At 50.7% G+C, this 27,682-nt stretch overlaps 1 protein-coding gene across 7 annotated transcripts in view; it reads right to left on the reverse strand.

The window, feature by feature from the left end:
• MACF1 (microtubule actin crosslinking factor 1) overlaps positions 1-27,682 on the reverse strand; it is a 236,991-nt gene that overhangs the window by 165,456 nt on the left and 43,853 nt on the right. For 3 of the 7 annotated variants that reach the window (XM_044997594.1, XM_044997596.1, XM_044997593.1), the window contains exons 1-2: positions 9,505-9,733; positions 2,867-2,928 (exon numbers count right to left, since the gene is read on the reverse strand). In XM_044997594.1, the coding sequence (XP_044853529.1) occupies positions 2,867-2,928; positions 9,505-9,571 (129 nt within the window). In that variant the 5' untranslated portion in view covers positions 9,572-9,733. Of the gene's footprint in view, positions 1-2,866; positions 2,929-9,504; positions 9,734-27,682 lie in introns of those variants that run through there. The other 4 variants (XM_044997589.1, XM_044997588.1, XM_044997592.1 and 1 more) reach the window with 3 other exon arrangements.

The raw sequence follows: 27,682 nt of genomic DNA on the forward strand, positions 1-27,682 counted from the left end.
GTCATCCTAATCGCAATAATAAATAATGCAGTGATTCTCAAACGCAATTTTTTAAAACATTACCGCACCAGCGTATATTATCCTCCAGGAATGTCACATGGCATTTGCCTTCCGTTAAGGGCAGGCAGGTGTTTTTCCATTTGTTTGCCCGGGGAGGTGACTGTGTCTCTTTAATTAATGTATTAGGCACTGGCTACAGGTCAGTAGAGACTTGACTCCCACCGTGCCTTCTGTACCCATCAAGTTTTGGAGAGGGAGGGGTGTAGCTTAAAGATTAGTGCACAGACCTGCAGCTTCCCTGGCCTCACCACAGTCCAGAGCAGGCTGAAAAGCACAATGGCAACACCTTTAAAGTCCAAGCCAAAAACTTTCAGTTGATGGAAAACATTAATTAAAAAATACCTGGCAGTTAACCAAGACGACTGGGAGGCACCTCCAAACACTGCATTAATCCTGCTTAGCTACTCAAGGTACAAACCTCCCATTGCAGACAACACGCAAGAGACCAGCCCCGCTGCACAGGATATAGCAGATGGACACTCCTGGATTCACACCCGGCAGTCTTTCATGGCAGAACTGGCTGCGTTAAGCTATCTAGATCAGGGGTGGTCAAACTATGGCCCAGGGGCCACATCCGGCCCTTCAGACGTTTTAATCCAGCCCTCAAGCTCCCGCCGGAGAGCAGGGTCGGGGGCTTGCTCCGCTCTGTGCATGCTGTGGCTCTGCGCGGCTCCTGGAAACGGCAGCATGTACCCCCTCCGGCGCCTACACGGAGGGGAGGCTGGGGGGCTCCACACACTGCCCCTGCCCTCCAGAGCCCTCGCCCCCTCCTGCACTCCAGCCCCCAATTTCGTGAGCATTCATGGCCCGCCATGCAATTTCCACACCCAGATGTGGCCCTCAGGCCAAAAAGTTTGCCAACCCCTGATCTAGATCCTGGTCCTGATCCAGTTCACATGAACGTAAGTATGTAGAGATGTGTATCCCATCAGTGATGGACAGACAGGCAGAGCTGCCTAGAGTCTCCTGGAAGGCTCTGGACAGGTAATTTGATGCACAGTGAAGGCAGAGATCCCAGAAAGCAACTGAAGGTTTGCGTGTGGGCTCCAGGAACTTTCATCTGGAGTTCTGAGGGACTAGGGCATCCATGGTGAATGGTAAATCAGGGGGCTCCGGTGACTTGGCACCAGTGGGTGGGAAAAGGTACTGGATTCTCACCAGAAAGGATCTTCCAAGCCTCCTGAATGTTAAAAACAAAATCATCAATTACGTGGCTGACTCAGAATAAAATCGGACACAACCATGTTTGTGGAGTTGCTGGAGTTACTGACTTGGCTGGCTAATAGCTCTGATCTCAGCCGCAAGCCCCGGGCACTGCTGCAGAGGTGCGCAGCTGGGAAATGGACACAACTAAGGAAACAGGCTCTTCACTCTTCTTTGCGAAAAACATTTTTCTTTTAAAAGACAGAGATTATTCGCTGCCCTGAGCCGCGCGGTGCTGGGTCACCAGAGTCGCTGCTCTGTTCAGATTTGTACTGGACACCTTCCAACAGGCAGGATCCCAGTAGGTTTACAATGCCATCGCCAACCAGTAAGGCAGCCTGCCTGGATACAGAACCCCTGAGCCCCTTCCCACCTCACTCTTTTACACACAGAGCCCACTGCAACTCGGTGGTTCTAAGTGGTGGTTTGAGAAACCAGCATCTGCTTTTGCTGGTGCAACAAGCAGCAGGGTCTGAGAAACAGCAGTACGGCCCCAAGGACTGAAAAGATCCAGGAGTTGAGCACATCAACTTAGATCCTCAACTTTCACGCAGGAGCGAGAGTCCCTGCCTTTGAAATCCTTCATTGTGTTGTGGGATCTCTGTCTCCCCAGCGCCTCCTGGGTCACCCCTCATTGGCATCTGATGGGGGTCTACAGAATTCTCATAGTACCCCAGCCTCGGCAAATGCCAACCAGGAGCCCGGCTGCCTCTAGAAAGCAGGAAAATGGTGTACGGCAGGAAAGGAGAGACAGACACAAGAGAGGGGAATGGTGGAAAGAGATCTGATTGGTAGAGGCTTGTCCAAAAAGGCAGCTTTCTGTCACTTCTCTGCTAAGAGACAGAGACAGAGAAAGAGACTCTGCTCTGGATAAAAGCAGAAATCTGGCCGGCCTCCCACCATTAACAATGACACAATGTGATCTGCTGGTTTCCCTCTTTCACAGTGTTTTGCCATCAGGGAGGTTCAGAGAAGGATCTGACAGGCAGCACCAGCTTGCACTGAGCGGCAGCCACCAAAGAACTTCTTGTTCAAGCAAGACAGACCTTCAAGCTAGGTGGGCTCAGGGCCCAAACACAGAAGAACCGGGGTCTACGCTCCAGGAAGGAGCGGCCCCTCCCCTGAAAGAGGGAAAGTGCCTCCTTCTGGGAAGGGCAGGGTGGCATCAGAACAATACAATACAGCTCTATGAATAAAGGGCTTGGGCGGGGAAGGGGGAGCAGTCACTCTCATCCCCCCATGCATGGTAACCCCTGAAACACCCCCTCACCACGGGATTGCAGGGAGACGTGGGGTTCTCTTACACGGTGTTATTGCCAAGAGTTTTACATGCCCTTTTCTGGAGCAAACCATTTTTCAATTCAGAGATTAATGAAATGGTGGGTGACTGTTTGCTTGATGCTTTAGAACAGTCCCAGGAAGTCGCCGTAACATCCAATTCTGCCCCTGGGGGGTCACATCAAGCCAAGATTCCAGTGCCTCTAAACCCCTTTTGAACGCGATTCCAAGGCCAAAGCAACGCCAGCTGGTTCCGGTTCGGAACAGGCAAGGCCGGAGCACAGCAAGTTAGGAAATCGTTCCAAGTAACACACGTGACTCTCACCTTCATCAGGTGCTTATTGACCCACTTGGTGAAAGTTTTCTTCTGGACTCGGTCCCGTTCATCTGTTAAGAGAACACACAGATGGGTCTCGGTTAGTGTTGTGCAGGTGAAATCTCACCGACTGGCCACACACACCTTCCCCATTCAGCCCAACTCTCCCGCCTTCAGGAATCCCTGTCGGATCCCACCACATCCTTCTAACGGCCTCCTTCCATGTTCTGCCGGGACTCCAGGAACCCGCAGGACAGTGGTGCAAGTAAGCGGGTACGGGCATATTTATCGCCGGGCGCCGTCCCAGAAAGACATTTTCAGAACTACAGGGCTCTCCCGGGAACCGCACAGAACGTAGGGCCGTCGCTCCCAGAAGCCAGTGCCCTGCGCCAGCACCTCCTCCAGCACAGCTGTACCAGTACCACCCCCAGCCCTGTCCTCCAGCGCGGCTGTACCACTCCCCATCCCAGCCCCCAGCCCTGTCCTCTGACAGACCCCAGACAGGAGAGGTAACTGCGTGGCAGGGCTGAGGGCGGTACAGTCGCACCGGAGGAGCTGCTGGCGTGGGGCCACCTGGCGGCCCCACATTCTGCTCCTTTTACCATTGCAGCTCCCGGGAGAGCCCTGTGGTTCACAAATCGGTATCCAGCACAGCAGGAGGACAGAGGGGGCCCCCCCAAGTTAACGTGGGATGGGGAGGGGACAGGGAGGACATGGGGGCCCCCAGGCTGGACGGACTCACCTGGGGAGCCACATGGGGGGGGGAATCACGTGACCCCCTTTAGCTGGTGCCTCCCTTTGTGTTTCAGAGGGGTAAAAACAAGTTCGATTTGAACAGACATTGTCCAAGTTGCTACAATGGGAATAACCACTAAGCACATCTCCTCCCCCCGAGACAGGGCCTCTTACCAGCACAGCACGGGCACAAGGCTCTTCCGAAAGGGCCTATAAAGAATTTCTAGCCCCTAACTGGGAAATTCCTTTAAGGAATCCACCTACAGTATCTGCTCGGTCACTTACAGAGGTTCCCTAAGCAAACATGACAGTAGAAGAGGACGAGAAGCTACAGGAATACGACTCTCCCTTAACAATCCAACAGAAAGGCTCACTAGCTACTGCCACGTGACAACAGAGAAACACACAGGCAGCATCAGAGGAATAGGAGAACCAGGCCTGGCCCAGGCCTGTGGGATGACACCCCAACACCAGCATAGCACAGAGAAACCGGTAGGAGACTCTGTGAGACTACCAGACCCAGAAATCTCGTTGTCCTTCATGTGACATGCTGCACCCACCACAAACCTCCTGAAGACAGTAGGCAAGAGGCACCCTCACCCCCCACATTAGTGAGGGGATACTGGGGTTCATGAGGAAAGGGAAGAAAGGGTCCTTCCAATACTGAGTCACTGGACCCCCTTGCCAGTAGAAGCACACCCTCTCCTCAACTCTCCGGGGAGGGTGAGTTGTAATGGGCCTGTGTTATGCAGGAGGTCAGACTACGTAATCGCCGTGCGTGGTCCCTTCTGGCTTTAGGATCTGAACAGGTTTCAGAGTAGCAGCCGTGTTAGTCTGTATCCGCAAAAAGAACAGGAGTACTTGTTCTTTTTGCAGATACAGACTAACACGGCTGCTACTCTGAAACCTGTCATTATGCAAGGCACTGCATTTAGCCGTCTGGAGTGGAAATCCATCAACTTCATGAAAAAACTCGTACAGATACAGACAGACATCATCAACCGATGTACAGTTACATCAAAAACCACAGAGATCTGCTCAAAGGCCCTGCTTGGGTCTGCCAATATATGCAATTAGCAGCTTATTCTTTCACTGTATTTTTGGTTCATTGGCTTTTAAAGATTTAATGCTTATTTCAGTCGCTGAGCTCAGCTGGGGACACCCTGGCTGGGTCCCTGAGAGCTTTAACGTCCCAACAGTTAGCAGGAGCAGCTGGCTCATCCCCCAACACACACACGACACCGAAAGATTCACTTCTCAATGCAGTTCCTCGTAGCAGGACATCCGACAAGTCCGTCTCACGGACCATCCCCCTTCCCTCCAAAAGGGCCACAACACTAATGAGCTCTGAGACCGTCAAGACTTCTGTGAAGAAACTCTGAGAGGTTAACTGGTTTTGAGGCCCAGGAGCTCAACGGGGGAAACTAAGTGCTCTTCCCACGAGGGTGCTGGGAAATTGCGGCTGGATCAAACTTCAAATGGAAACGTGGAGGGGAGACGTCTGGCAGGTTTTGTTCTGCCAGTTCTCAGTGAAAAGATACATTCAACGAAGGGGAGAACAATCAAGGAGATAGACCCCGGCACAAGTGTAAGAACTGGCCAGCGGGAGCCACCCTTTGCTGCTTCAGGGAGGGGGAGAATAAACGGAGAGTGGACGATATTTGGAAAACTCTTGCGAGCAGACTCTGGCAATCCCAGTGACCAGGGAACGAGATCTCCCAGGTGTATATTGAGATCCAGCCACATTCCTCCAGACCAGGGGTCCTCAACCTATGCCACAACTAGTTGTTTTGTTTTTGCATATAAAAGCCAGGGCTGCATTAGGTGATAGCAAGCAGGACAACTGCCCCAGGGCCGTACACCACTGAGGGTCCTGCCAAGCTAAACTGCTCAGGCTTTGGCACCAGCCTCAGGTGGCGGGACCCTGGGCTTCAGCCTTGCATGGTGGGGCTCTGGCTTTCTGTCCTGGGCTCCAGTAAGTCTAATGTTGGTCCTGCATGGCGCCCCTCCACCCCAAACCCGCTCATGGTCCCTCAGGGGGTCCTGGACCCCTGGTTGAGAACTAGTGCTCTAGTCTAGACAAAACACTCTCCTCCCTTCCCCTCTCTCTGTCACACCTGTAAGGAAGAAAGGGATCAGGGTAATCCCCTCATCAGCTCTGCCAGCTCCTGCCTGAAATGGGATTTTCTGGTTTTAACAGCTTAATCTGGAGAGAAAGATGGCACCTCCGTACTGGACCAGAAGGGTGCTTGCTTCACCGTCTCTGCAGCGTGAGACATTCCCTGTGTTCTGCTTTACTGAAACACCATGAACAGGCAGCAATAATGATACGTAGAATTTTTTATCAGTAGAGCTTTAACAAAGGTCAGTAGTATTAGCCCCATTCCACAAATGGGGAAACTGGGGCACAGAGAAGTGAAGTGACTTCCCCAAGGTCACCCAGGAGGTCAGTGGCAGAGCTGGGAACAGCACTGAGGTCTTTCAGGTTCCCCAGGCCAGTGCTCTCTCCACTAGGCCACAATGCCTCTCCTACAATGTTTTGCATTGCACCAAGGAAATCTCTGGCAGACAATTAGATTCCTGAGTGGTTGAATCTTATCTACTGATAAGGTTCATAATGCTTCAGGCAATCAGAACTAAGCCTAACCATGGAATAATATAAACAAAGATTACCCTCTCCCATGGCCCTGACCAGGTCTCTTCTCTACCCCAATCCCTCCCCTGGCTTCCACAGCTTTCCAGCATCAGCTTCAAGCTATTCACTTCCACAGCTGTGCACAAATCCACCCCTGCCTGCACCTCCGTTCTCAACTTCACCTACACCTCTCTGCAAACGCTCCCTTCGTCTCCTTCACCCCATCCCTTCTTTCCCAATGCCCCTAATGCTTACAAGACCCTCCCAGTTAAGGTTCTCCAAGCATTCCCCAAGTCCTCTTCCAAAAACTCCTGAAAACCCCCTTGTATACCTTGAAGCATCCCAGCTACAAAGACCAAACCCCACTCTGCCTTCTGCTCAAAAGCATGGGCACCGGTATTGTTTTCCAGCACCCTTCTCTTTGTAGCTGTTTATACTGTGCGCATCACCATGGTATCTGAGAGTCTCAGATGTGTCATGAACATCGCCAGCACTCTCAACTTTTCTAGACTCACCGCAGATAGAAATATTCCTCCATCACCCCCACGCACACTCCCTGGACATTTCACGATTGCTCCCAAGACTTGGTCCTGCCTTGTTTTTAAATTCCCAAGAGATGGGACTTCCACCACTTTCCTTAGGCACCATTAATATTTGTTTCAGAGTGGGAGCCGTGTTAGTCTGAGGAGAACGAGGACTCCAGTGGCACCTTAGAGACTAACAAATTAATTTGGGCATAAGCTTTCGGGGGCTAAAACCCACTTTGTGTTACAATAGCACGTAGAGGCCCCAGTCCTGGTTGCCGTCCCATGGGATGGGCACTGGACAATCTAACCCAACGACAGAGATGAATCACTGTGTTGTTGAGGCACATTTATCTGTTGGCCAGCCCAAATCCCACTGAAGCTCACTAGTGATAAGATGGGTTGAGTAACACTGCACTAGTGACGTTTACATGTCGGAGGCACCTCTCCCCCCGAAGGTGCTGCACCAACTACACACATACAGCAGCAGCTGAAAGGCACATGGTGCAGTGGGGGTTGGGGGGAGGGGAATTTAAATGTTAGGCAATACAAAAGCAAATCCCTACTCTTACAAAAAGTGCCAGCGACCATTAGCATAAATAACCCCAGGTTTTTAAGGTCTCAATTATTTGGTATCCTAAACCTAGGGTTGCCAACCCTCCAGGGTCATCCTGGGGTCCCCAGGAATTGAAGATTAATCTTTAATTAAAGATTACGTCATGTGATGAAACCTCCAGGAATCCATCCAACCAAAATTGGCAATCCTAATTCCAGAGAATAAGCTGGCGAAAAGCCAGTTCTCGGAAGATTCACTTTGCCCATTCTGAAAACGTACGCCCATTTTACCACCGAACTGAGAGTGGAGACTATTGTCATCACTTTCTGTTCCAGCCAAGCTCAGACCTCTGTCAGACACCCAGTCTGAATCAATCTACACAAACAGCAACGCACACTGAGTTTATATCCTCTGTAAACAACAAAAGGGACAGCGCCCGCGTGAAAAGAGTGTATGCATACTCGTGGGTCTGCACAAGTGCGTGAACAGTGCAAGTTTCAGCCCTAGCCCCCAGTGTTCGCATCCAGTGACCCCACGGGGTGCACATGACCCTTGGCCTCCCTGCTGGCGGGACGGGGGGGGAGGGGAAGAAGGCTCGTAGGCCTCTACAATTCACTTTGACTTGTGGTCATCCTCACTACTCTCAGTAACTGCTCCAGGCCCCTTAATGGGTCCTGTACTGATTTCTGAGCATCCACAGATTCAAATGTGACAGGTTTCCGAGTGTGGCCATGTTAGTCTGTGTCAGCAAAAACAAGGAGGAGTCCTTGTGGCACCTTAGAGACTAACACATGTATTGGGCATAAGCTGTGACCGACGCAGGGGAGGAGGAGGGAGAGTCAGTTCCTTTAGCTCTCTGCGGAGAGATCTGACTGATATCCAGGAAGCCAGTTCTGAACGCAAGGAAGAGACCAAACACTGGTTTAAGAAGAGGGGCAAACTGTTTCTCAAAGACAGAAAGAAAAAAGCAAGCAAGCATCTCCCTCCCTTTAAATTCCTCCAGACACAGCAGACAATTTGTGAGCTGCCTGATTTGCATCTTGTCTGGACAGTACCCAGAGCCCTCTATACTATTTCGTCTCTTCCGGGGTCCCAGCACCTGACACAGCCACAGAGCCAAGGCCCTGAGATTTTGGAGGCAGCCCCACAAGCCCGAGAAACCTCATCTCATCCCCCCAAATAAAAGGCTGGATCTAGGCAGGTCTGTAAGCACCATCTTCATCTTTTAATCTCCTTTCCCTTCCCACACTCCAACCAGCTGCACAGTCTGTTCTTGTGCCAGTGACTGACTATATACCCCCAGGACATCCCCATTCCTTTTAAACCTGGTCAGTAACACGCCGTCCCCTATGGAATACCTCCTGCCTTCTTTATGCCCTATTTTTTCTGGGGATTGCCGTGAGAAAATCCAACGGCACTGCAATGTCACTGTAGCCGGGTCCGAGAGGGAATCCTCCAGGCTTTTTACCCCTCTGAACTACTCCTCCCCTTGCAGCACAGCCAGGAAATCAGGAGCTGAAAACAGCCAACGGTCTGTTCAAAATACAGCCCTGCCCTTGCCATGTGAGATTATTGCTTAAGCATGGCTTCCTGGTAAAGCAGCAGGCGCTGTACCGAAGGAAGCTAACAAGCAGCGGAGTCCCACTCCTGCGATATAAAACCGAGTCACTATCCTCTCCCCCCTGCTCGAAATGCCAGCCCTGAGCCCCACTTCTCTTCCTGCCTGCCCTACACTACATGCTATCAAGACCTTGAAGATAACGCAGGCTGGTTAAAGCATGAGAAGGTGCCTGTGTTATAGCAAAAAGAACAGGAGGACTTGTGGCACCTTAGAGACTAACAAATTTATTTGAGCATAAGCTTTCATGGGCTACAGCCCACTACTTCGGATGCACAGAATGGAACATATAGTGAGGAGATGTATATACATGGAAAGCATGAAAAGGTGGGAGTTGTCTTACTAATTCTCAGAGGCCAATTAAGTAAGAGAAAAAACTTTTGAAGTGATAATCGAGATAGCCCAAAGTCTCTAAGGTGCCACAAGTACCCCTGTTCTTTTTGCGGATACAGACTAACACGGCTGCTACTCTGAAACCTGTGTTATAGCAGATTCCTCCCTGTGAGTCAGAGGAGAGCAATGCATTTCGGATTCTCTCCAGCCCGCCAGGCATTAACAAAGTAGACTCAAGATACTAACCAATGCAGCACATCCGGCACACCAAGTGTGCGTTCAGCTCCCTCTCCCCCCTGTAGATGTGCCACATCTCCACCGCTTGCTCTCGGCGTCAGCAGAGCTAGGTCCTCAGCGCGCCACGGGGCTTTTGCACTAGCATCCTCCACAACCGAAACAGGAAAAGTATCTTCAAGTCAGTCTTGCGTGTGCTGGCTGGGTCTGTCCCAAGCAAACGTCTCTTCAGGTCTCCACTGGGGCTCCGCCCACCATTTCCTACCGCCTGCTGTAAGACACAGCTCCCTTTCAGGACCTCGTTCCAGAAACCCATCCAAATGTAAACGGTTCCTCACCCCGTGGAGAGGAGTTCTCCCCTCACCAACAGGAGAGCGCAGACGCTGTCACTCTTCCAGCCGCTGCCAGCTTGGAATGGCAGGGGAAGCACCAGGACCCAGAAGCAAAGGGGACCGACTGCCTGGTAGAACAACTTTACATAGCCACTGGGCACAACGGGCCTGCGCCTGCCCACTGGGGCGGTTAAAGTTACCACTGGTCATTCAGAATCAGCCCAGACATTGGCTCATATCCTGCAGAGCCATGCAGTAGGCTAGTCCTCATGACAAGTGGCAACATCCTGTGTGAAGCAGCCACGGTCCCCAGTGTCTTCTCTGACCCAGGCAGATGCAGACTAGAACCCCCCGCAGAAGGGGGCTTCAATCAATGTGAAAATTCAGTGCCCAAATCCTGCGGACAAAGCTCCCTGACGTGTCAGGCCGAGGCTATTCTTCCACGCAACAAGGAAAAAGAAAGTTACTCTCCACTCCAAGGTTCCTGGAAACATGCAAGGGGCATTCCACAGAACAGCACAGCTCCAGGGCATAACAGAAAGGCAGAGAGGGTAGCTCACAATGCAGGTCACACTGACTCCAGGTACCTGGGAGGAGATTTTCCAGTATATCTGCTTTGCATCTGAAAGCCCAACAGGTCCAGCTTACTGTCCCACCGTGCCTGAGAGCAGCACCCTGAATGCAGCAAGGCCCAGTCTCTGCACTAACCCGGCACACAGGCTGTTGGTTTGTTTTTCCAACTTGTTTTTCAGTTCTTGGTTAATTGCACCAGTCTCGCAAACTGTGACGTGAGAGAACAATAAAGGGCTTTTTCATCCACGCTGGCCAGCCAGCAGCTTCTTCACAAATGATTTCCCCTGCCTCCAAGTTCCAGAGCTCAGCATCAAACCCTCTGGCTGCAGGCTGTGATCCTGCACACAGCGAGCTCGGAAGGGCCGCAGGAGAGATAACAGGAGCTGCTTCGCCGCTGCGCTTTCCTTTCTTCTTCTAAATATAATTCAGGCTGGTCTGAGCCCTGCCGTCCTCTCCAGAGAGGAAAAGACGCTTTGCCCACGAGCCAGATCCAGCATGCCCCGGGGCAGACCAGCCCAGGCAGGGCAAGTCAAACTTTAGATTTTCTTCTCCTGTGAAGTGTTTGCAGGGGGCAGCTTCAGGGACCTTCCCCTGGAGATTTCTGCAGGCAAGTAGTTCCTGAGCAGGCTCGCTCGGCGCTTTCGTAATTTCACACAGAAGATTCTTTTGCCCTGTTTTACCACCTCCCGGTGGTTCTTTAATTCTAATTACATTACACGTCCCCCACCCCGACTACCCCAGGAGCTAATAATAATGCCCTGTTACTTCTTGCTAACAATATTAAGTCATTGTAAGCTTCTCTCTCACTGGCTAATCTTTTCCAGAGTCACCCTGATAAGCGACCTGTTACAGCTCCCCCTCCATTCCTCTCAGTTCTCCCTCCTGCCTAACAGAGGCTCCTCTGGCCACCCCCTCACCACCCAGAAGATACCCAATCAACGGGCCTGGCATTCCAGACGAGAATAGCGGACGGGGCAAAGCAAAGCTGCTATTGTCGGCGACCTGGCCGGCATGCGGGGGAAGGACGAGAGCAGAAAGAGTCCAGCGGCAGAGCAGTGTCATACAGGACACCAGTGGCGACCAAGGAAACTAACGAGACAGATTCTGGCGCTGAGTCTAGACTAGTAAACTTCGATAGCCTGAATTCATCCGGAATATAACGGTCAAAATCGTAGAGAGGGAAAGGAGGGGTCAGCGGGTAGGGACCCAGCTTAGGACTTGGCAGATGTCGGGGTCAAGTCCCTGCTCCACATGTGACATTGGTCAAGTCACTCATCCACTCTGTGTCTCAGCTGCACGTCGATAAAACGGGTCAACAGCACTTCCATGCCTCACGGGAGTGTGATGTGCACAGATACATTCAGATACTGAGATATCAGAGGCCATGTAAATACCCAAGTTAGAGCGAATCCTTAGCACACAGCACACTCAGCCAGACAGGGACAGACACTCCGGTAAAAGGGCCTGTATCCTGACTCTGCTGCATGCTGGTGGAGCCGCACTGGTGCAGAAAAACTCTTTCAAGTGTGTATTTCATGTATAATGCTTTCAGCTGTAGAGAAGTCCTTCCACACCAACCACGCCTGGATCAGAACCAGACTAGCTTCAAGCACAGTTGCACAACAGTTTACCTCGCTGGCATGGACAAGGATTTTTTGTTTGTTTGTAACAATCTATAATATAACTGGCTGGCACAGCTGTGAGCCCACTGTGGACAGAACCTAAGAGAAACTCCTGACAAGTGTCACAGCAGATATAATCTGGGCTAAATGCGCATCAAGCAACAATTCCAGGAAACAAATCCGTGCTGCTCCATGTACTAACTGGGCTTGGCTTGGCAGTTTGTTCTGGAGGTCAGAGCCTTTGCAGGACCAAGCACTCTTGTCCTCCTGATCATTTAACACATTACACCCTGCTGCCATGGCCAGGGCCGCCACCTCTCTGCCTTTTCTACATCAAATCTCACTCCACTGACATTCCAAAGAAGGTGCTAAGATGAAGATCAAAGACAAGTCAGAGGCACCATCTGTTCACCTCTGCAGGCATCCTTAGTGCGGGCAGCTCTACCAGTCACCAGAAAAAACCGAGGTTGGGGAGGGGAGATGATCGCCCTTAAGGAAGGAAGGCGTTTAGTTCCACTGTCAGTCACTGATGCCAAACCCAGCTAGAGAGAGAACCTGGGCTGCATTAAAATGGAGCTTCTTTGGGTACAGTGTGGGAAAGCAAGAGGAAAGGTTTCTCCTCTCTCCCTAGCAATGGAGTCTAGCTGGGACAGTCAAAGCTAAACTTCCCTCTCACCCCAGACGAGGGCCCTGCCTTCCAGGATGGGGTTGGTGGAGTGATATAGGGAGAAGACCAAGACTGAAACGAACAGGGTGAATTCCTTTTCACATCCTCCCCCCAACCGAGCCACCTCCAGGTCAAGGTGACTACAGCCCTACGTGGATACAAAATTTGTATCCGCATCCGATCTCCGATCCGCAAAAATGGTCTGCAGATATTGGCGGATTTTCAGAGCTCTAGTTGTGACCAGTACGCCAATCATCTGCAACAAGGAGACGAGCCTAGATCCAGTTGCATTCCCATCACAAAGCCAAGCCCCCGATTGAGTCTGCACCACTGGGGGCTGCACAGACAGTAATTCTGCACTGGCAAAGAAAGGCCTGCAGCCCATTCTCCCTACCAGAAGCAATTCATAACTAGCCTCTTCTAAGCTGTTGCGCCCCACATCGGCTTTTCCCCATTTGTTTCAGAGAAACGCCTTCCAAGCCTGCCAGATTTCACCATTGTCCACACGCAGGTTGGGCTCCCTGGCTTCTTTCAAGTACTGATGACAACCTGAGGAGGAGTCTCACCCTCCCTAGACGGAGGGGAGCTCGGGGGAGTTGTATTTATCAGTCAGGTCAATTTTCAAAATTTGGCCAGTTTGGAGAAATCCACTGAGTACCTGGGCAGGCAGGTGATTTTATTAAAGGAGACGTGAACAGGAATTTTAAACTTCAGCTTGTCCTTTCGGGCTTCTTTATCAAGGAGAAAGAAGGCCTGAAACGTACGCAGAGGTGCTTCTTTCTAATCTTAAAAATATCAGGGACATCAAGTCTGCTCTCCCCTAGCTTCACTGGAGCATCTCTCAGAGGCCCCAAGGATGGCTACTGACTGACAACTCCTTAGCTGAAGGAGTGGTGGTGTTGACTAACTTCAGTGACCCAAGGAAGTTTTTCTTAAATAGATGTCCATAAAACAACAGAAGTTTTAAACGTCTGACTAAAAATCCCACCTCCTCTCAATTGCTCCAGTGTTACTCTGGATCTGGATGGTGTCACCATTTCACTAGTTCTCCAGTCACCATATTTTTCAGTCTAGAGGATTTGAATTACTAAGCTAAAAAACAAGCAAGAAGAAGAAATACTTTGGGGGAAAAACTGCTGCCTTTCTGTATAAAGTCATTTTAAAAGGGCATACAGTACAGTCTTTTTTGCAGGTCACCTTCTAGACACCTTTTAATTGTTCTGGAATATGGGGGAAATGGAATGGCTCAGGAATACAGGGTGATTCAAATCTGTGTTTGCTACTAATTTGAACAGTGGCATGAACACCACTGAAAGCAGAGAACTAAATGAAGAGGATACAGAGTTTAGAAATATGGATGGGAAATAATGTGACTCAACCTGGAAAAATGCCTGTAAACATATCTGGTGGAAAACCAACAAAGAGAGAGAGATGCCAGAGAGACGCGAGCTGGAAGGCGTGTACAGTAACTGTACGGCAGAAGATGTAAATGTAACAGAGGTGTTTATTTATACCAGGTAAGCTACTACGAGATTACCCTGATCTTCCTGCATGCTTGAAAGGGAGCGCGTTTGCAATATGCAGAGCTAGGGGAGGATAAGACATGATCTATACCAAAATGGAAAAATTAGGCTATTTACTCCATGGATCAGGTGGGGTTCACTTTTTCCATCACCTACAGTGCAATAGTTTTTCAAGAGGAGGGACAAGTTCCGCAGATACACCAAAGACTAGAGGTTGCTGGGTTATGCTGGGAGGCTGGGAACAGATAGTATCTCTAAAGCAATTAAATCCCCACGTGATGCGGAGACAAACATACCACCAAGCAAATCTGTCTGAGGCAGCTTTGACATTGAAGAGATTAAGTGGGGCCGGGTGACTGGGTTAACTAGAGGCATTACAGTTAATGCTCTGTTTAGAGGCATATACTGCATAGTGTATAAAAGACGCATAACAGCATCTTTGCCCCACTACATTCACCCCAAGGAGTCCAAACCAATCTATATGGTGGTTCCCCTCTGGAGCCAGTATCTTCACCCATCTGGTTTGGGAAATGGCCTTTTAGGTTTAATTTTTAGAAGAAACAATAAAATACTGTTGCCTGTGCTGGGCAGGAGGTCAGACTAGATGATCATAATGGTCCCTTCTGACCTTAAAGTCTGTGTGTCTATGTTACCAGAAGGGTTGGGGAACTGCAACACGCCAGGTGAGACAAAACTATCCCCCAGCCGTTGGCTCCCGGACCACAGCCTAGAGCCAACGCGCAGCTTTTGAAGAAGCAACAAAAGAAAAAGACTCAAGGTGGGCAAACCTAGCGAAATGAGGCTGCACGTTGTAGCCGATGCTTCAGCTGCATGGATGCAACAAAACAGGCCCAAGCAAGAACGTGACAATTCTAGTCAATCCCAGAGCACCATCAACAAGGATGTTTGAGGAGAAAAGCAGGGCTGCACCTTTTAACTCCAGTGAAATACATGGGACTGGAAGAGAGGGAGAGGGAAAGGGACAGGAGAAACCTGGGAACAGCTGGCGTGTTTGGATAAAAAGCTAAAATAGACCCAGTGTGTGGGGAGAACATGGGCCGTATTATTATTACTGTTTATCGTTCTAGCATTTCCATGTCTAGGTGCAGAAAAGAAAACACACCCTGTTCTCGTAATAAAATATCCATTTGACTAGCAGCAAAGACTATCACTCACCATCCCCAGCCATTAGCTAGAGCTGCTCTCTGGTTGCTCCACTGCCTCCCAGGCAGGTACAGGGCTGTCGCTCTATACTGCTCTACCTGGTGACCTGCCCATGAGAGATCACCAAACAGCTGGGGCATGGTAGCCACAGAGGGAACAAGGAGGGATAGGTAGCCTCTTCCCCACCTCCCAGAGTGTGGGGAGGAGTCCTTTTGGGTTGCCTCCCAGACATGCTGACTGCAGAGAATGTAGGAGTGATGCTCTGTACCTTGGGGGAACACCCTACACCCCCATGCTCATCTTTATAAAATGATTGTGTGGGATCCAACGCAAAGTTTGTCAGGTTGGGTGTCATAATGCACTGAGCATGGTTGCTATAGTGATGTTATAGTAATTGTTGCAGTGATGTTATTGTGAGGTCATAGATTATAATTTCATGTATATAGTTATGAGGCTGAAAATGTATCCTGGTGGCTTAAAGCAAGCCCAGGCAAAAACCCTCCAAGAACAGAGAGGCAGATCACACCTCGTCAGGGCATGGATGGGACAAACCCAGCCCAGCCTCACAGGAACAACGGACACTGGCTTTGCCATGCAACAAAAGAACGGGTTAGGCCCTGGAGAGAGTCACCCCCTTCCTTTGGGCAGTTTGGGACTGCGATGAGGTAATTCTCACCTGACTCTGAACGGGGCATGGGCAAAGCCAGGAGGAAAAAAAGGACCTGATAAAAGGGAGAGACATTTTGCCTACATCTACAGACACCACCACCACCAAGCGACTAAACCACTGATCTGAAGAAGTGGGGTTTTTTACCCACGAAAGCTTATGCCCAAATAAATCTGTTAGTCTTTAAAGTGCCACCGGACTTCTTGGGTTTTTTTGTGGATACAGACTAACACAGCTACCCCTTGATACTGATCAAAGGGGAGAGCCTGGCTGAAGAGCAGCCGGCCTGTGGTGAGAAGAATCTGTATTTTCCACTGCATGCATCCGATGAAGTGGGGTTTAGCCCACGAAAGCTTATGCTCAAATAAATGTGTTAGTCTCTAAGGTGCCACAAGTACTCCTGTTCTTTTTGCTGATACAGACTAACACGGCTACCACTCTGAAACCTATAAGTTTGTAAGGACACTGAAAGTGTTAAGTTCAGCTTAGAATGCGCTTTGCTTTTGTTTCACATGACCAAATCTGACTTCTTGTCCTTTGACTTAGAATCACTTAAATCTACCTTTATAGTTAATAAATCTGTTTGTTTATTCCACCTGAAGCAGTGCGTTTGGTTTGCAGTGTGTCAGAGACTCCCCTTGGGGTAACAAGTCTGGTACATATCAATGTCTTTGTTAAACTGACAAACTTATATAAGCTTGCAGTGTCCAGTGGGCATAACTGGACACTGCAAGACAGAGGTTCCTAGGGTTGTGTCTGGGATCGGAGATATTGGCTGGTGTCATTCACTTGCAAGCAGCTGGGAACAGCTTACGTGCCAGAGGCTGTGCGTGAGCAGCCCGGGAGTGGGGGTTCTCACAGCACAGCAGGGTGAGGCTGGCTCCCAGAGTCGAGGATTGCAGTGACTTAGCAGATCCCCGGTCCAGACAACACCAGAGGGGAATGTCACAGCAAGTGAGAGAGGAAGTCCAATTTCCTTGGAGGGGTAAGAAATATAAATGGGCAAGAACAAAAGCTGAAGGAGTGGGGGGAAGGATGGGAGACAGAGATACGGACTGGAGGGGAGAGAAAACAGGAAACCATCCAGAAAGAAAGAGACTGGGTTGGAGTGAAAAAGACAGTGTGGAAGTGCAAGATAGGATAATATTTAGCACTTGTCTAAGGCTTTACATTTCTGAAGTGCTTTATCATCAGCTGATGAATCCTCATGGCCATGTGACATGGGCACACATAATCCCTATTTTGGGAAACTGAGGCAGGCAGCCTTAAAGCTGCACAGTGAGTCAGTGGCAGAACACAGACTAAAAACCGGGAGTCCTGCCAGAGCTGTGTATCCACCACAGGACTGTGCTCTATGTGTATGTTCTGACAAACGTAGATTTTATTGTAACAAAGGGCTCTGGAATGGATTGTCTGTAAAAGAAAATGACACAAGAGCCCGACACAGAACTGGCTGCTGAAAATTTTGAGCATGCCCCCACGGCCCCTTCCCTTCCCTCCCCTCCTCCCCCTCCACACCAAGGCTCCCCAGAGACCCTCACTCTTTTCGAAGTGCTTCCAAGCAACCCCCTCTCCTGTGCCTCTCACACCCAAGCAAAGAGACCAGAAGAAAGTTTAGTAACAATTATTTAGTCATCTCTGTGCCCGGACTCTCACAGTGCCAGCCCTGACTCCACCCCACGGCAGGAGGAGATGCTGCTCCTCTCAAGGGGAGAAGAGAGCAGAAAGTGAGAAATTCAGAGTAATTCCCTGTGTTGGGAGAGACCAGAAGCAGCAGCTAGTACAGAAAGTGCGTGCACTCTTGTACCAAAGCTGTGGCTCCCAGATGATGTTGGACCCCACACGGGGCTGCAGAACCCAGCCCTGTCTCTCAAATGACAGCAGGAATCACCACCTGGAGGAAGGAACAAAATCCGTACACCTTTAACAAGTGGACGACAGCCATCTTGGTTCCTCGCTCTGCCCCTCCTGCAGGCACATGCCACATGACCACCCACCCCCTTCACACTTCGGGGGACTTCCTGGACTCTGCTCACAGCCAAAGCGTGACGAAGGGAGGCAGGAGGTGGGAGGTATGAACCCGATACTCTAAGGGCAGGAAGAATGGTACCTTCTCTCCTCCGTTTCCTCAAGTACAAGATCCCAGCGATGCCAAGAACGTGACTCAGAACAAAGACCATGGGCGGCAGAAAGGTCCCATCCAAAAGAGGCATTGTCACCTCTCCCCAACCTGGGGCCTCCGTCCCGTTTCCACAAGCCCTGGGTCCGGCTCTAAGTTCCTTTCTGCTGAGGTTACAGCTGCATGGTTCGAGCAGCACAAGGGCGAGGCAGCGAGAGGCAGGCGCGGAGCTCACAGAAAGCCATCACCCGCAGTAACTACGGAAACTTCCTGTCGGTTTATACCAGGCAACTCTCCCTCTTGAGAGCTCCAGAGCCCGTCACCCTCTCCCCTCCCTAGGCAGGCCCAGTTACAGCTGAAGTATCAGATAAACCCCCGGATCTCTCCACACAGGGCTCAGCGAGAGGGAGAGAGAGAGTGAGTGTCAGGCTGACTCAAACATCTTTCCTCGGCATCCACTGACGTGCTGAAGTGATCTGACTTCAACCCCCCTTCAAGAGTGGGACGTCATGCTCCTAAATTCCCATACCTAAGCCCATTGGAATGCCTGCTCTCCACGAACACGGGCCTAGCCAGGGGAAGAGGAGGGACTCTGCCAGAACAGTGAGCAGCATCTGCCAGGGGGATACAGCCTTTAAGGCCTGAGGCCTGTCTCATTGGCCTTGTCAGAAACTGTCCCTTCTCCTGGACCAGAGACTCAAGTTCAAGAGGAGAAAGGGGGAGGAAACACACCGTTATTAGATCACTTTTAAACATTTCCAGGCATGCTGAATGCAGGCATCGGGCTGATTCCATCACTGGAGTAGGCTGGGGCGATTCCTCTGACTTCCACGGAACTGCACCCTGCTTACATCAGCACTGAATTTGGCCCATCGTGTTCCCGAACCTTTGTCTTAAAGATAAACTCTCTCACGCCGATTGGCTGTAGGACAAACCCAGTTTGCTGCGGCTCTGGGGCCAGCACTGAACAAAGAGCAGCTGATTCAGAAATGAAGGTAGCAGTTTGGTATCTTTCAAAGACAATGGAGGCACACTGCACCCTTTGTTTGCACTGGCTTCTCCAAGTCACCAGGCAGATTTGCCATCTGAAATCGGTGCCAGGCAAGTTATGAGACAGCGCACCACTGTTTCAAATAACTTGGTTTTAAGCCCACTAGAGTTCGTTTGTGTCTTTTAAGGACATCTCCTGGACATGAACAGGAAACAACTGAGATCTGATAATTTTAGTGTCAGGACATCCTGCTCCAAGCAACAGTAACACAAGTGGTGAAGCAGTTGCCGCTTCATTTGAAGTTCTCACGCACACACAAAAATACCAGGTTGGGTAGCCTGGCTCTCCACTGTTCCTCTCTTCTGCCTACGATTCTCACCATGTTCACTGGGACTCTCTCCCTCATCATCCATTATGTAGAAGTGATGGTGCCTTTCACAGCGCAGGGTTGGACAATGAGCTGAGAGAGGACTAACCCTACAGGCCGTAGTTTTAGGGAGGGATTTATTGTTTGGAGGAGTCATTTGCAGTCCACACATTTCCTGTTTAATCTTGTACATTTGGGACAACTTCCAGAAAGATACATGAACCAGGAAGGAAAATACAGAGCACACCACGCTGGTGTTAAACCTCTCCACGAATAAAAATGGGGACAGACCACTTACCCAGATTGGTTGGATAAGCTGCCCAATAGGGAACAGATGGAAAAGAGAGGAGACAGCTGGGAGAAATGTAATCCATAGAGATGGGCCAAAGAGACTGGAGTTTGGGTTTGCAAAGTCACATGGGTGGATCAAGCTTTACGGTTGTACCAGCAGGGCGAGGTTTCAATCTCGGTTCAGTTTAATCAGAAACCCCGAAGTTCCGGGCAGGGCTTCAGATAAGAGCTGGGGTTTCCTCCATCTCTGTAACAGAATCTGCAGTGATTCTGGTTCTGCAACACCAGAAGTCGGGTTTTGTCCGGATCTAGGTTCCATTTTATCTGGATCATGAAAGGCTTAGAGGGAAGAGTGTTTGGATAAAAGGTTCCAGTCTGGAGCAGCAATATGGGAACAAGCACACATGGCCTCATTTTAGCTCTCGTATTAGTCATAGTGCTCCCAGCTATTTTAGTAGTTGACCATAGCTAGCATTTAACTGGGTCTCTCTGATGTCCAATTTGCCATGAATGCAAAATGAGATGCATCATTCTGTGCAGAAGTCATTCTATTAAGAAAAAACAACAAGGAGTCCTTGCGGCACCTTAGAGAGTAACAAATTTATTTGGGCATAAGCTTTCGTGGGCTAGAGCCCACTTCATCAGATGCATGAAGTGAAAAATACTGAAGCAGGTATAAATACATGAAAGGATGAGAGTTGCTTTACCAAGTATGAGATCAGTCTATCGAGATAAATCAATTAACAGCAGGATAACACTTGTCAACTATGTGTAATGGCCACTCTCTTACCACTTCAAAAGTTATTTTTCCTCCCTTGGTATCCTGCTAATTGATTTATCTCGGTAGACTGATCTCACACTTGGTAAAGCAACCCCCATCCTTTCATGTATTTATACCTGCCTACTGTATTTTTCACTTCATGCATCTGATGAAGTGGGCTGTAGCCCACAAAAGCTTATGCCGAAATAAATTTGTTAGTCTCTAAGGTGCCACAAGTACTTCATGTTGTTTTTGCTGATACAGACTAACCCGGCTACCATTCTATTATGAGCAGCAGAGAGTCCTGTGGGTGAATACCCACCTGCATCTGACGAAGTGGGTATTCACCCACGAAAGCTCATGCTCCAAAACGTCTGTTAGTCTATAAGGTGCCACAGGACTCTTTGCTGCTTTTACAGATCCAGACTAACACAGCTACCCCCTTTGATACCATTCTATTAAGAGTTAGTATCTAACAATGTGCTGTGGTTACTTGAGGTCTCATTGCGCCTTCGCTTTGCACAGGTGCTATTCGGGACAGAGAATCCCAAATAGCCCAGCCTCAAGAACAAGCTGCACATCGGGGTCCTATTTCAAATCCTGATGCCCCAATATTTAAGCTCTCACAGATCATTAATCTTTGGAAGTACAGGCAGAGAGAATGGAGAGACCCAGTTCTGGGATACAGCTCAATTTCCCACCCCCAAGTTGATGGTCATACACTCTGATATCCAATTGTTCCAACCTCACTCCAGTAAAGGCACCCTCTCTCCAAAGTCTACTGGACACGTGACCCTTTAAGCAACTAATTTCTTTTTCAATGTGGATTTTCTGTTTGGGGGGTGGGGTGGAAACAGGCTCTGTTCTGAGATGCAGCTTGAATGAAGTGATCTGATGGACGACAACAGCAGTTGATCCTTCTGAAGAATTTTCGTACTGAAGGGGAGAGCCCTCACCACCCCATTAGCACGCAAGCCTGTTCCTTGTAAGCAGGAAACAGTGCATGAAAGAAACCACTAACTCAGCCTGCTCTCGCCTACAACTTCATTGAGACAGGAACTTCTGCTCACTAAGACCGAGAATTGAGAGCTTCCCACATGGTCAGAATCTGTCTCAGGTTTGATTCAATCAGCCAAAGTGACAATGCTGGACATAACTGGTAAACCAAAAGAGCCTCAAATCCAATGTAACACCCTCAAGTAAGGCCAGAGGCCAGCCAGCCCAACAGCACTTCAACCTCAAACCCTCACTGTGCTGCCAAAGCCGGGAAAACCCTTATTCTGTATTACACAGAGTAGCAGCATTTCAGTCATACATAGCAACACAGAGACGGGGAGACTTGCATGCGTTAGACGCTTGGAACTTCCCTGAATCAAAACGTGGGCTCGCCTCCTCCTACCCAGTTAATGTGGAGACCCACCATGGGGCAACAGATTCATTCCTGCTGTGGGATGTTTTCTAGAGCTTTGTTCTGTCTGACTTCAACTATCCCAAGAGACACTCCCAGAGGGGCTATTCCAGAGTGTCTGCGATTGTCCTTTTTTACAGTGCTGGGTGTTTTCGGAGGAACAACTTGTCCGAACGTCTTCCTCATCTTCAGTCTATGTTGTCGCTTTAATTCCAGCCTACTGCTAGCTCTCTGTGCCACCCTAAACAAACCCGCTTCCTCCTTGGTGATGCTACATCCACCTCTTACTTCCGAGGTATTGGGTGGCCCCTTTTCTGCCATAGCCAAACTGCACAGATTGAGCTGTTTTAGGCTCTCCCGCGTTGCTATCACCCCCCGTTGGAGGTGGGCAAGGAACACGGTGCTCATCCAGGCACTGTCCGGATTATGCTGTCAGTCTCTTGGACAGAGGGCAGAGAAAACAGGAACACAAGCGCGTACACCTTGACGTACACGATTTAAACATCAATTTGATGGATCCCCTCTATAGTTAAGACTCAAAATGGGGGCAGGCGCACAGCAGCTGTCCAAGGTGACAGGCAGTGTCTGAAAGCAGCAACATTGATGCATCTAAGAAAACCCTGCAATTCTCTCACCTCCTGTTGATTTATACACAGCTGGGTCAAAAAGCCTGGCCTCAGGCAGGTGCAATTAGGCTACAGAATCACCTGGCCAGGACTAGCCGTGCTCTCTTTGCCCAGGAGAGCAGAGCCTCCATATGGACTGGAAACGGCAAGCTTCTGGCACCTGGTAGAGGAAAAACAGAACGGGAAGGTGCTCGCCAAAGGCTAGAAATGGAAAGAGGGAAAGGCAGGTGCAGTGAGAGGAGGGAAAGACAACTCTAGCCCCCAGGTTCTGTTCTTCCGGAGAGCTGAGCTCCATCTACGTGCCCCCCAATGTCCCTGAGGGTGATGGAGCCCGCAGTCCAAGCCGTAGGGAACAAAGGAGACACCCGGAGAATTTAGGCAGCTCATAGGATCCCACCAGAACAGCTGGAACAGGAGCGTGGCAGAGAAACAGCCACCACGTCAACAGAAATTCACTCTGTGTCACGCAGAGAAAAGGCTGCAATGGAGACAATTGCACAGACTTCTAGGGGGCCTTCCCACGGGCTGAGTTAGGGCCCATGTGTGTGCATCCCTATGGCACTGTTCACAAACAACCGGACTGCCAACCCCCGGCTTTTCAAAATCTGAGTCAGACGGCCCAAAATCATGACATTGGCTTAAAAGCCCTGATACTTTTCAAAATAACCCCCGGTGGGTTCTTTTTATTCATCGTCTAGTGTCTGGGTCATGTTTTCAAGTGTTTCTCTGCAAGCACGAGGCCTAGAAACTTACTTTTTTTTAAAACAGATTGAAGCAGAGGTTCTCATGAGCGCGGCACGAATAGAAAGGTGTGGAAGAACCAGGTGGCGAGGAAGAGAAAGGGAAAGATGGAGGAGGGAATAAGAGAGAAAAGGACAATAGCAATAAGGTAACGGATGCAGGGAGTAAAGGAGGGAGGCGGCAGACGGCTGCAGGGAGGGAGAGCTCTGTCTCTTTGCTATGGTGTGTAATTAACTGCTCCAGCACCTAGGGATGTAGACAATACAGAAAGTAGATACTATGTGCTGTGCCACCCCCGGCCACTTCCAGTTCCCCAGTGGCCCTGTCACCCGCAGCAGAGATGGCATTGACCAAGCACAGCGCCAGAGGGCACAGAAGGGCACCAGTTCAAGTCCTGGATCCTCCAGCCATGCCGCCTTGTCCCCCTGCAGTGGGCAGAGCACCTATGTTTCTGGAGCGACCCATCTCTCTCAGCTCAGGGCAGCCTCATGGGAACAGCCAGGCCAGATTTGAAAGAGACAGGCTGATTGAGCCGCCAATCGGGTTTCAGAGGGAGGACCAGCCCTAGCAGACATATCAGTTGATGTGAACATTTAATCTGCTAACCCCTTGTGTCCTTTATTTGAAGCCTGCAGCAAGTCGCCTGCCTCAGCTGATCCATGTCCAGAACTGGCCCTTACAGCCAGCACGGGAGAGATAGCGCAGCGCAGAGGAATGAGTTATGCCCTTAAGGGGGCAGTGCACTCTTCTGCAGACTCTGGAGCGAGGGACAATGCCGGTTATCAGGAGCACGGCTCGCCAGGGCTACGTCTGGAGCGGGCATACTGCATGGAGCTGAGTGAAAGGACCAGAGTGCACTTAATTCCACTCAATTTAACTCCATTTCTTTTTTCTCTTTTAATAAAATAAAAATATCGACTGCATTCAGCATAAGCGAGTTTCAAGCATTTCTGGCTGCTGCGAGAAACCGATAACGGGCTGTAATTCATCCGGCTGCGGGTGACGCATCTGGACAAGGAGGACGCGGGAAATACAGGGAAGTCGCAGAAATCTTATCTTTCACTGCGCTGTCCCAGCTCGGGAGGCTCCGGAAATGCCAGCCGGACGCTCCAGGCTCTATTCTGAGCCCGGCAGTAGCGCTCGGACGGTGGCAGTGATAGGAGCCATGCCAGACAGGGCCCTTCTTACACCGCCCAGCCATGGAAACCATTCTACACATACAAAAACAGACAGCTAAATTTAGGTGCCTTCACAGCGGCTTCTCAGGCCGAGACGGCGGTTGTACTACTGGAAAGGAAATGGATGGGGGAAGAATGTGCATCTTAGAATGAAACAAGAACCCGGGGAGAAGAGAGAGAGAGAGACGTTGACTCCACACATGGGATTGTTCTGCGCTTACAGCGTTGTCTAAAACAGGCCCAGAGCAAACCAACCCAGGAGCCGCAGCTGGGTTCTGTCACCACGGTCATAGCCACAAGGGTCCTGTGCTTCTCAGCAGGGCCTGATAGCTTACTTTATACCCTGCGTATCCCTTCTCTGAGGCAGAACCCTATCTCACCCAAAGAACCAACATTAACAAGTGCAGCCCCTCCTACCGCGCCCTGTCCTCCAGCTGCCCCTTTTCTCCCCTGTTGTGGCCCTACTCCCCAGGGATTTTCAAGCCACAGCTGCAACACATCTTTTTTCTCCATGGCTAGTCTCTTAATTTCTCCCTCTGCTAGTCCTAGGTGGAGTTTCTATATTATACAGTGTTCTGCAACCGTTGGCTCGGGTCCCAAGTTCCGTCATGATACACATCCGTAATGCAGTGTGATTAATCGAAAACCAATCCTACTCTGCCTGAAAACACCGCCTTTCATCAGAGCACCTCAGCACGCTTCACCACTCCCACTCTGACCCAAAGAGAGCCAGGGCTGGACTTTTAAGGAGGACACGTACCCCACAAGCACAAGCCACCACCACAGCCCCCCCCAACTGCTGTTTGTGCTTTTCATCCCTAGCTCTCCAAGCGCTTTACAAAGGAGGGTAGTCTCTCTCCCCATTGTACAGATGAGGAAACTGAGGCACAGCACTGAGACATGACTCACTCAGCCAGGCCAGTGGCAGAGCTGGGAACAGAACCCAGGCCTCCTGAGCCCCAGTCCAGTGTTCTGTCTACGGCACAACACTGCCTCCCATCCATCCCCTATGGACCAGGGCCTGAGGCAGTGCCCAGTGAATTCAATGGGCGCATTTCCATTCATTTCAATGGGCTTTGGATTGAAGGCCCTAACATAAATAGACAGTGGGGACGCTCCCAACCGAGGGCCTTGTCTCATGCACAAACACAAGACAAACCCATTTCCCGCTCTGCCCCTCTGCGCACAGCACAGGATTTAGCAGAGCAGCAATTCTGGGTGAAGGTCGCATTATCCCCATTTTACAGAAGGAGTAACTGAGGCACAGAGAGGTGAAGAGACTTGTCCAAGGCCACACGCTGAGGCAGCGGCAGAGATGGGAACAGAGCTCAAGAGTCCCCTCTCGCCGCCATCACCACCAGACCATGCAGCATGTCGCACGGATAATTCCAGCGCTCTCCTGGGTTTCTAACATCACTGTTTCTGACCCCTAGGCACTTCCAGCTCATATGAGGGGATGACGGCAGTCCAGTTACGGAGGGGCCTGTGCCCAGCCGCGTTATCCCTGCCTCACAGTGCCGCCTACAGGGAGAGACTGGGACAGCTGACCAGGTATCCCAGGCTTCAGCCATCACTGGACCAGTACATCCAAACTGGGGACATCAGCAATCTCTACAGATAGGAACCTCACTTCAGACTAATTTTCCTCCCGGCTCCCATCATCCCCCTGGCCTCCATTGCCAGCACATCCACGCCACAAGACGGCAGCACTGCGGCCAGGACAGGGAATACCGGCAAAGGGAACCGTCTGCTACACTGCTGCCTGAACTATGCTGCCATCTCACCCACTGTCGGTCTTTGCAAGAGCCGGGTCCCCACACAGCACAGCTTCCTCTGCGCCCTCGAGAGAGAGCGGGCAACCACCGGCCTCCCCTTCCACTGAACAATCCCCTGCCCTAGTGCAGCCTTTCCATTCCAGAGCAGAGTCAGGCCTTGGCTCAGGCCAAGTCTTCCCCCTTTCCTGTGTGTTTTCCTGGTGAGTAATGCTTCCCCGTCGCATTCCCGCAGCGACTGCCGGCTTACTCAGCATCACATCTCCTTATATGACTCGGGAAGCCGCCTGCCAGCAATTCAAAGCATCCAGAAAACAATCACTACCCTAACACAGAGAGGGGGCAGATGTTCCATAGCCCCTAACCCCTCCTGCCCACCTTTCTGCATGCCAAAGGATGGCCCCAGGAGCCAGGGCTGCTGTAACGAGGGTCTACATCAGCGGTCGGCAACCTCTGGCACGCGGCTCACCAGGGTAGGCACCCTGGCGGGCCGGGCCGCGGTTCGCTGTCCCAGGCCAATGGGGGCAGCGGGAAGCGCTGTGGGCCGAGGGATGTGCTGGCCGCAGCTTCCTGTCTCCTGCATAGGCCTGGGACGGCGACCTGCAGCCAGTGGGAGCTGTGGTCCACTGAACCTGCTGACGCAGCAGGTAAACAAACTGGCCCGAGCCCAGGGCAGCTGTAATGAGCTCTCTCTATAAACCATATTCTCTGCTGCAAACAGTTGGTGGTCCCCAACCTCTGGCTGCAGCGGACTCACTTCCCGGCCGGTACGCCACATGGGGAAGGGACCCAGGTGCATTCTCAGCCCAAGGCAGCTGTAGCAGGTTCCCGCCCAACCTAGTGTCAAACACAGGAGGTGACCCCAGGCCTGATGGGTGCAGAAGCCCCGGGCTCTATCCCCCTCCCGAGTATGCGGCACGGAAAAAGATGTAAACAAATGTATATTAATACAGTACAGAAAGGGATCCCAATCCCCACACGCTCAGCACATTCCCTCCCACGGCCGCCAGGTGGCACGGCAGAAACACCAAAACCCAAAGCGTCTCTGACTCAGGGAAACCGTCAGACAACAGCTCCTGCTTCTGGATGGCGACAAGAGAGACCAGAACTAGCACAGAAGCCGAAAGATTCAGCCTAGTTTCCAGGTCCGACACATTTGCACAAAGGCTGGCGCCTGGCTAGCAGCGGAGCTGCATATTAAATGGCTGGAGGTGGAAAGAAAACCCCACCAAAGATGATCAAGGGGCTGCAGCACAGCTCCCATCAGAGCCAGACCCCAGTTACTCCGGTAACCCCTCCTCCCCCCATCAGCTCTTGATCTCAATTCTGCAGCACCCTGGGAACACAACGGCTCTTTTCAATAACCACAACCAGTCGAGACTATAGAAA

This window comes from Mauremys mutica, chromosome 23 (genome assembly GCF_020497125.1).
Source record: "Mauremys mutica isolate MM-2020 ecotype Southern chromosome 23, ASM2049712v1, whole genome shotgun sequence".
NCBI lineage: Eukaryota > Metazoa > Chordata > Testudines > Geoemydidae > Mauremys > Mauremys mutica.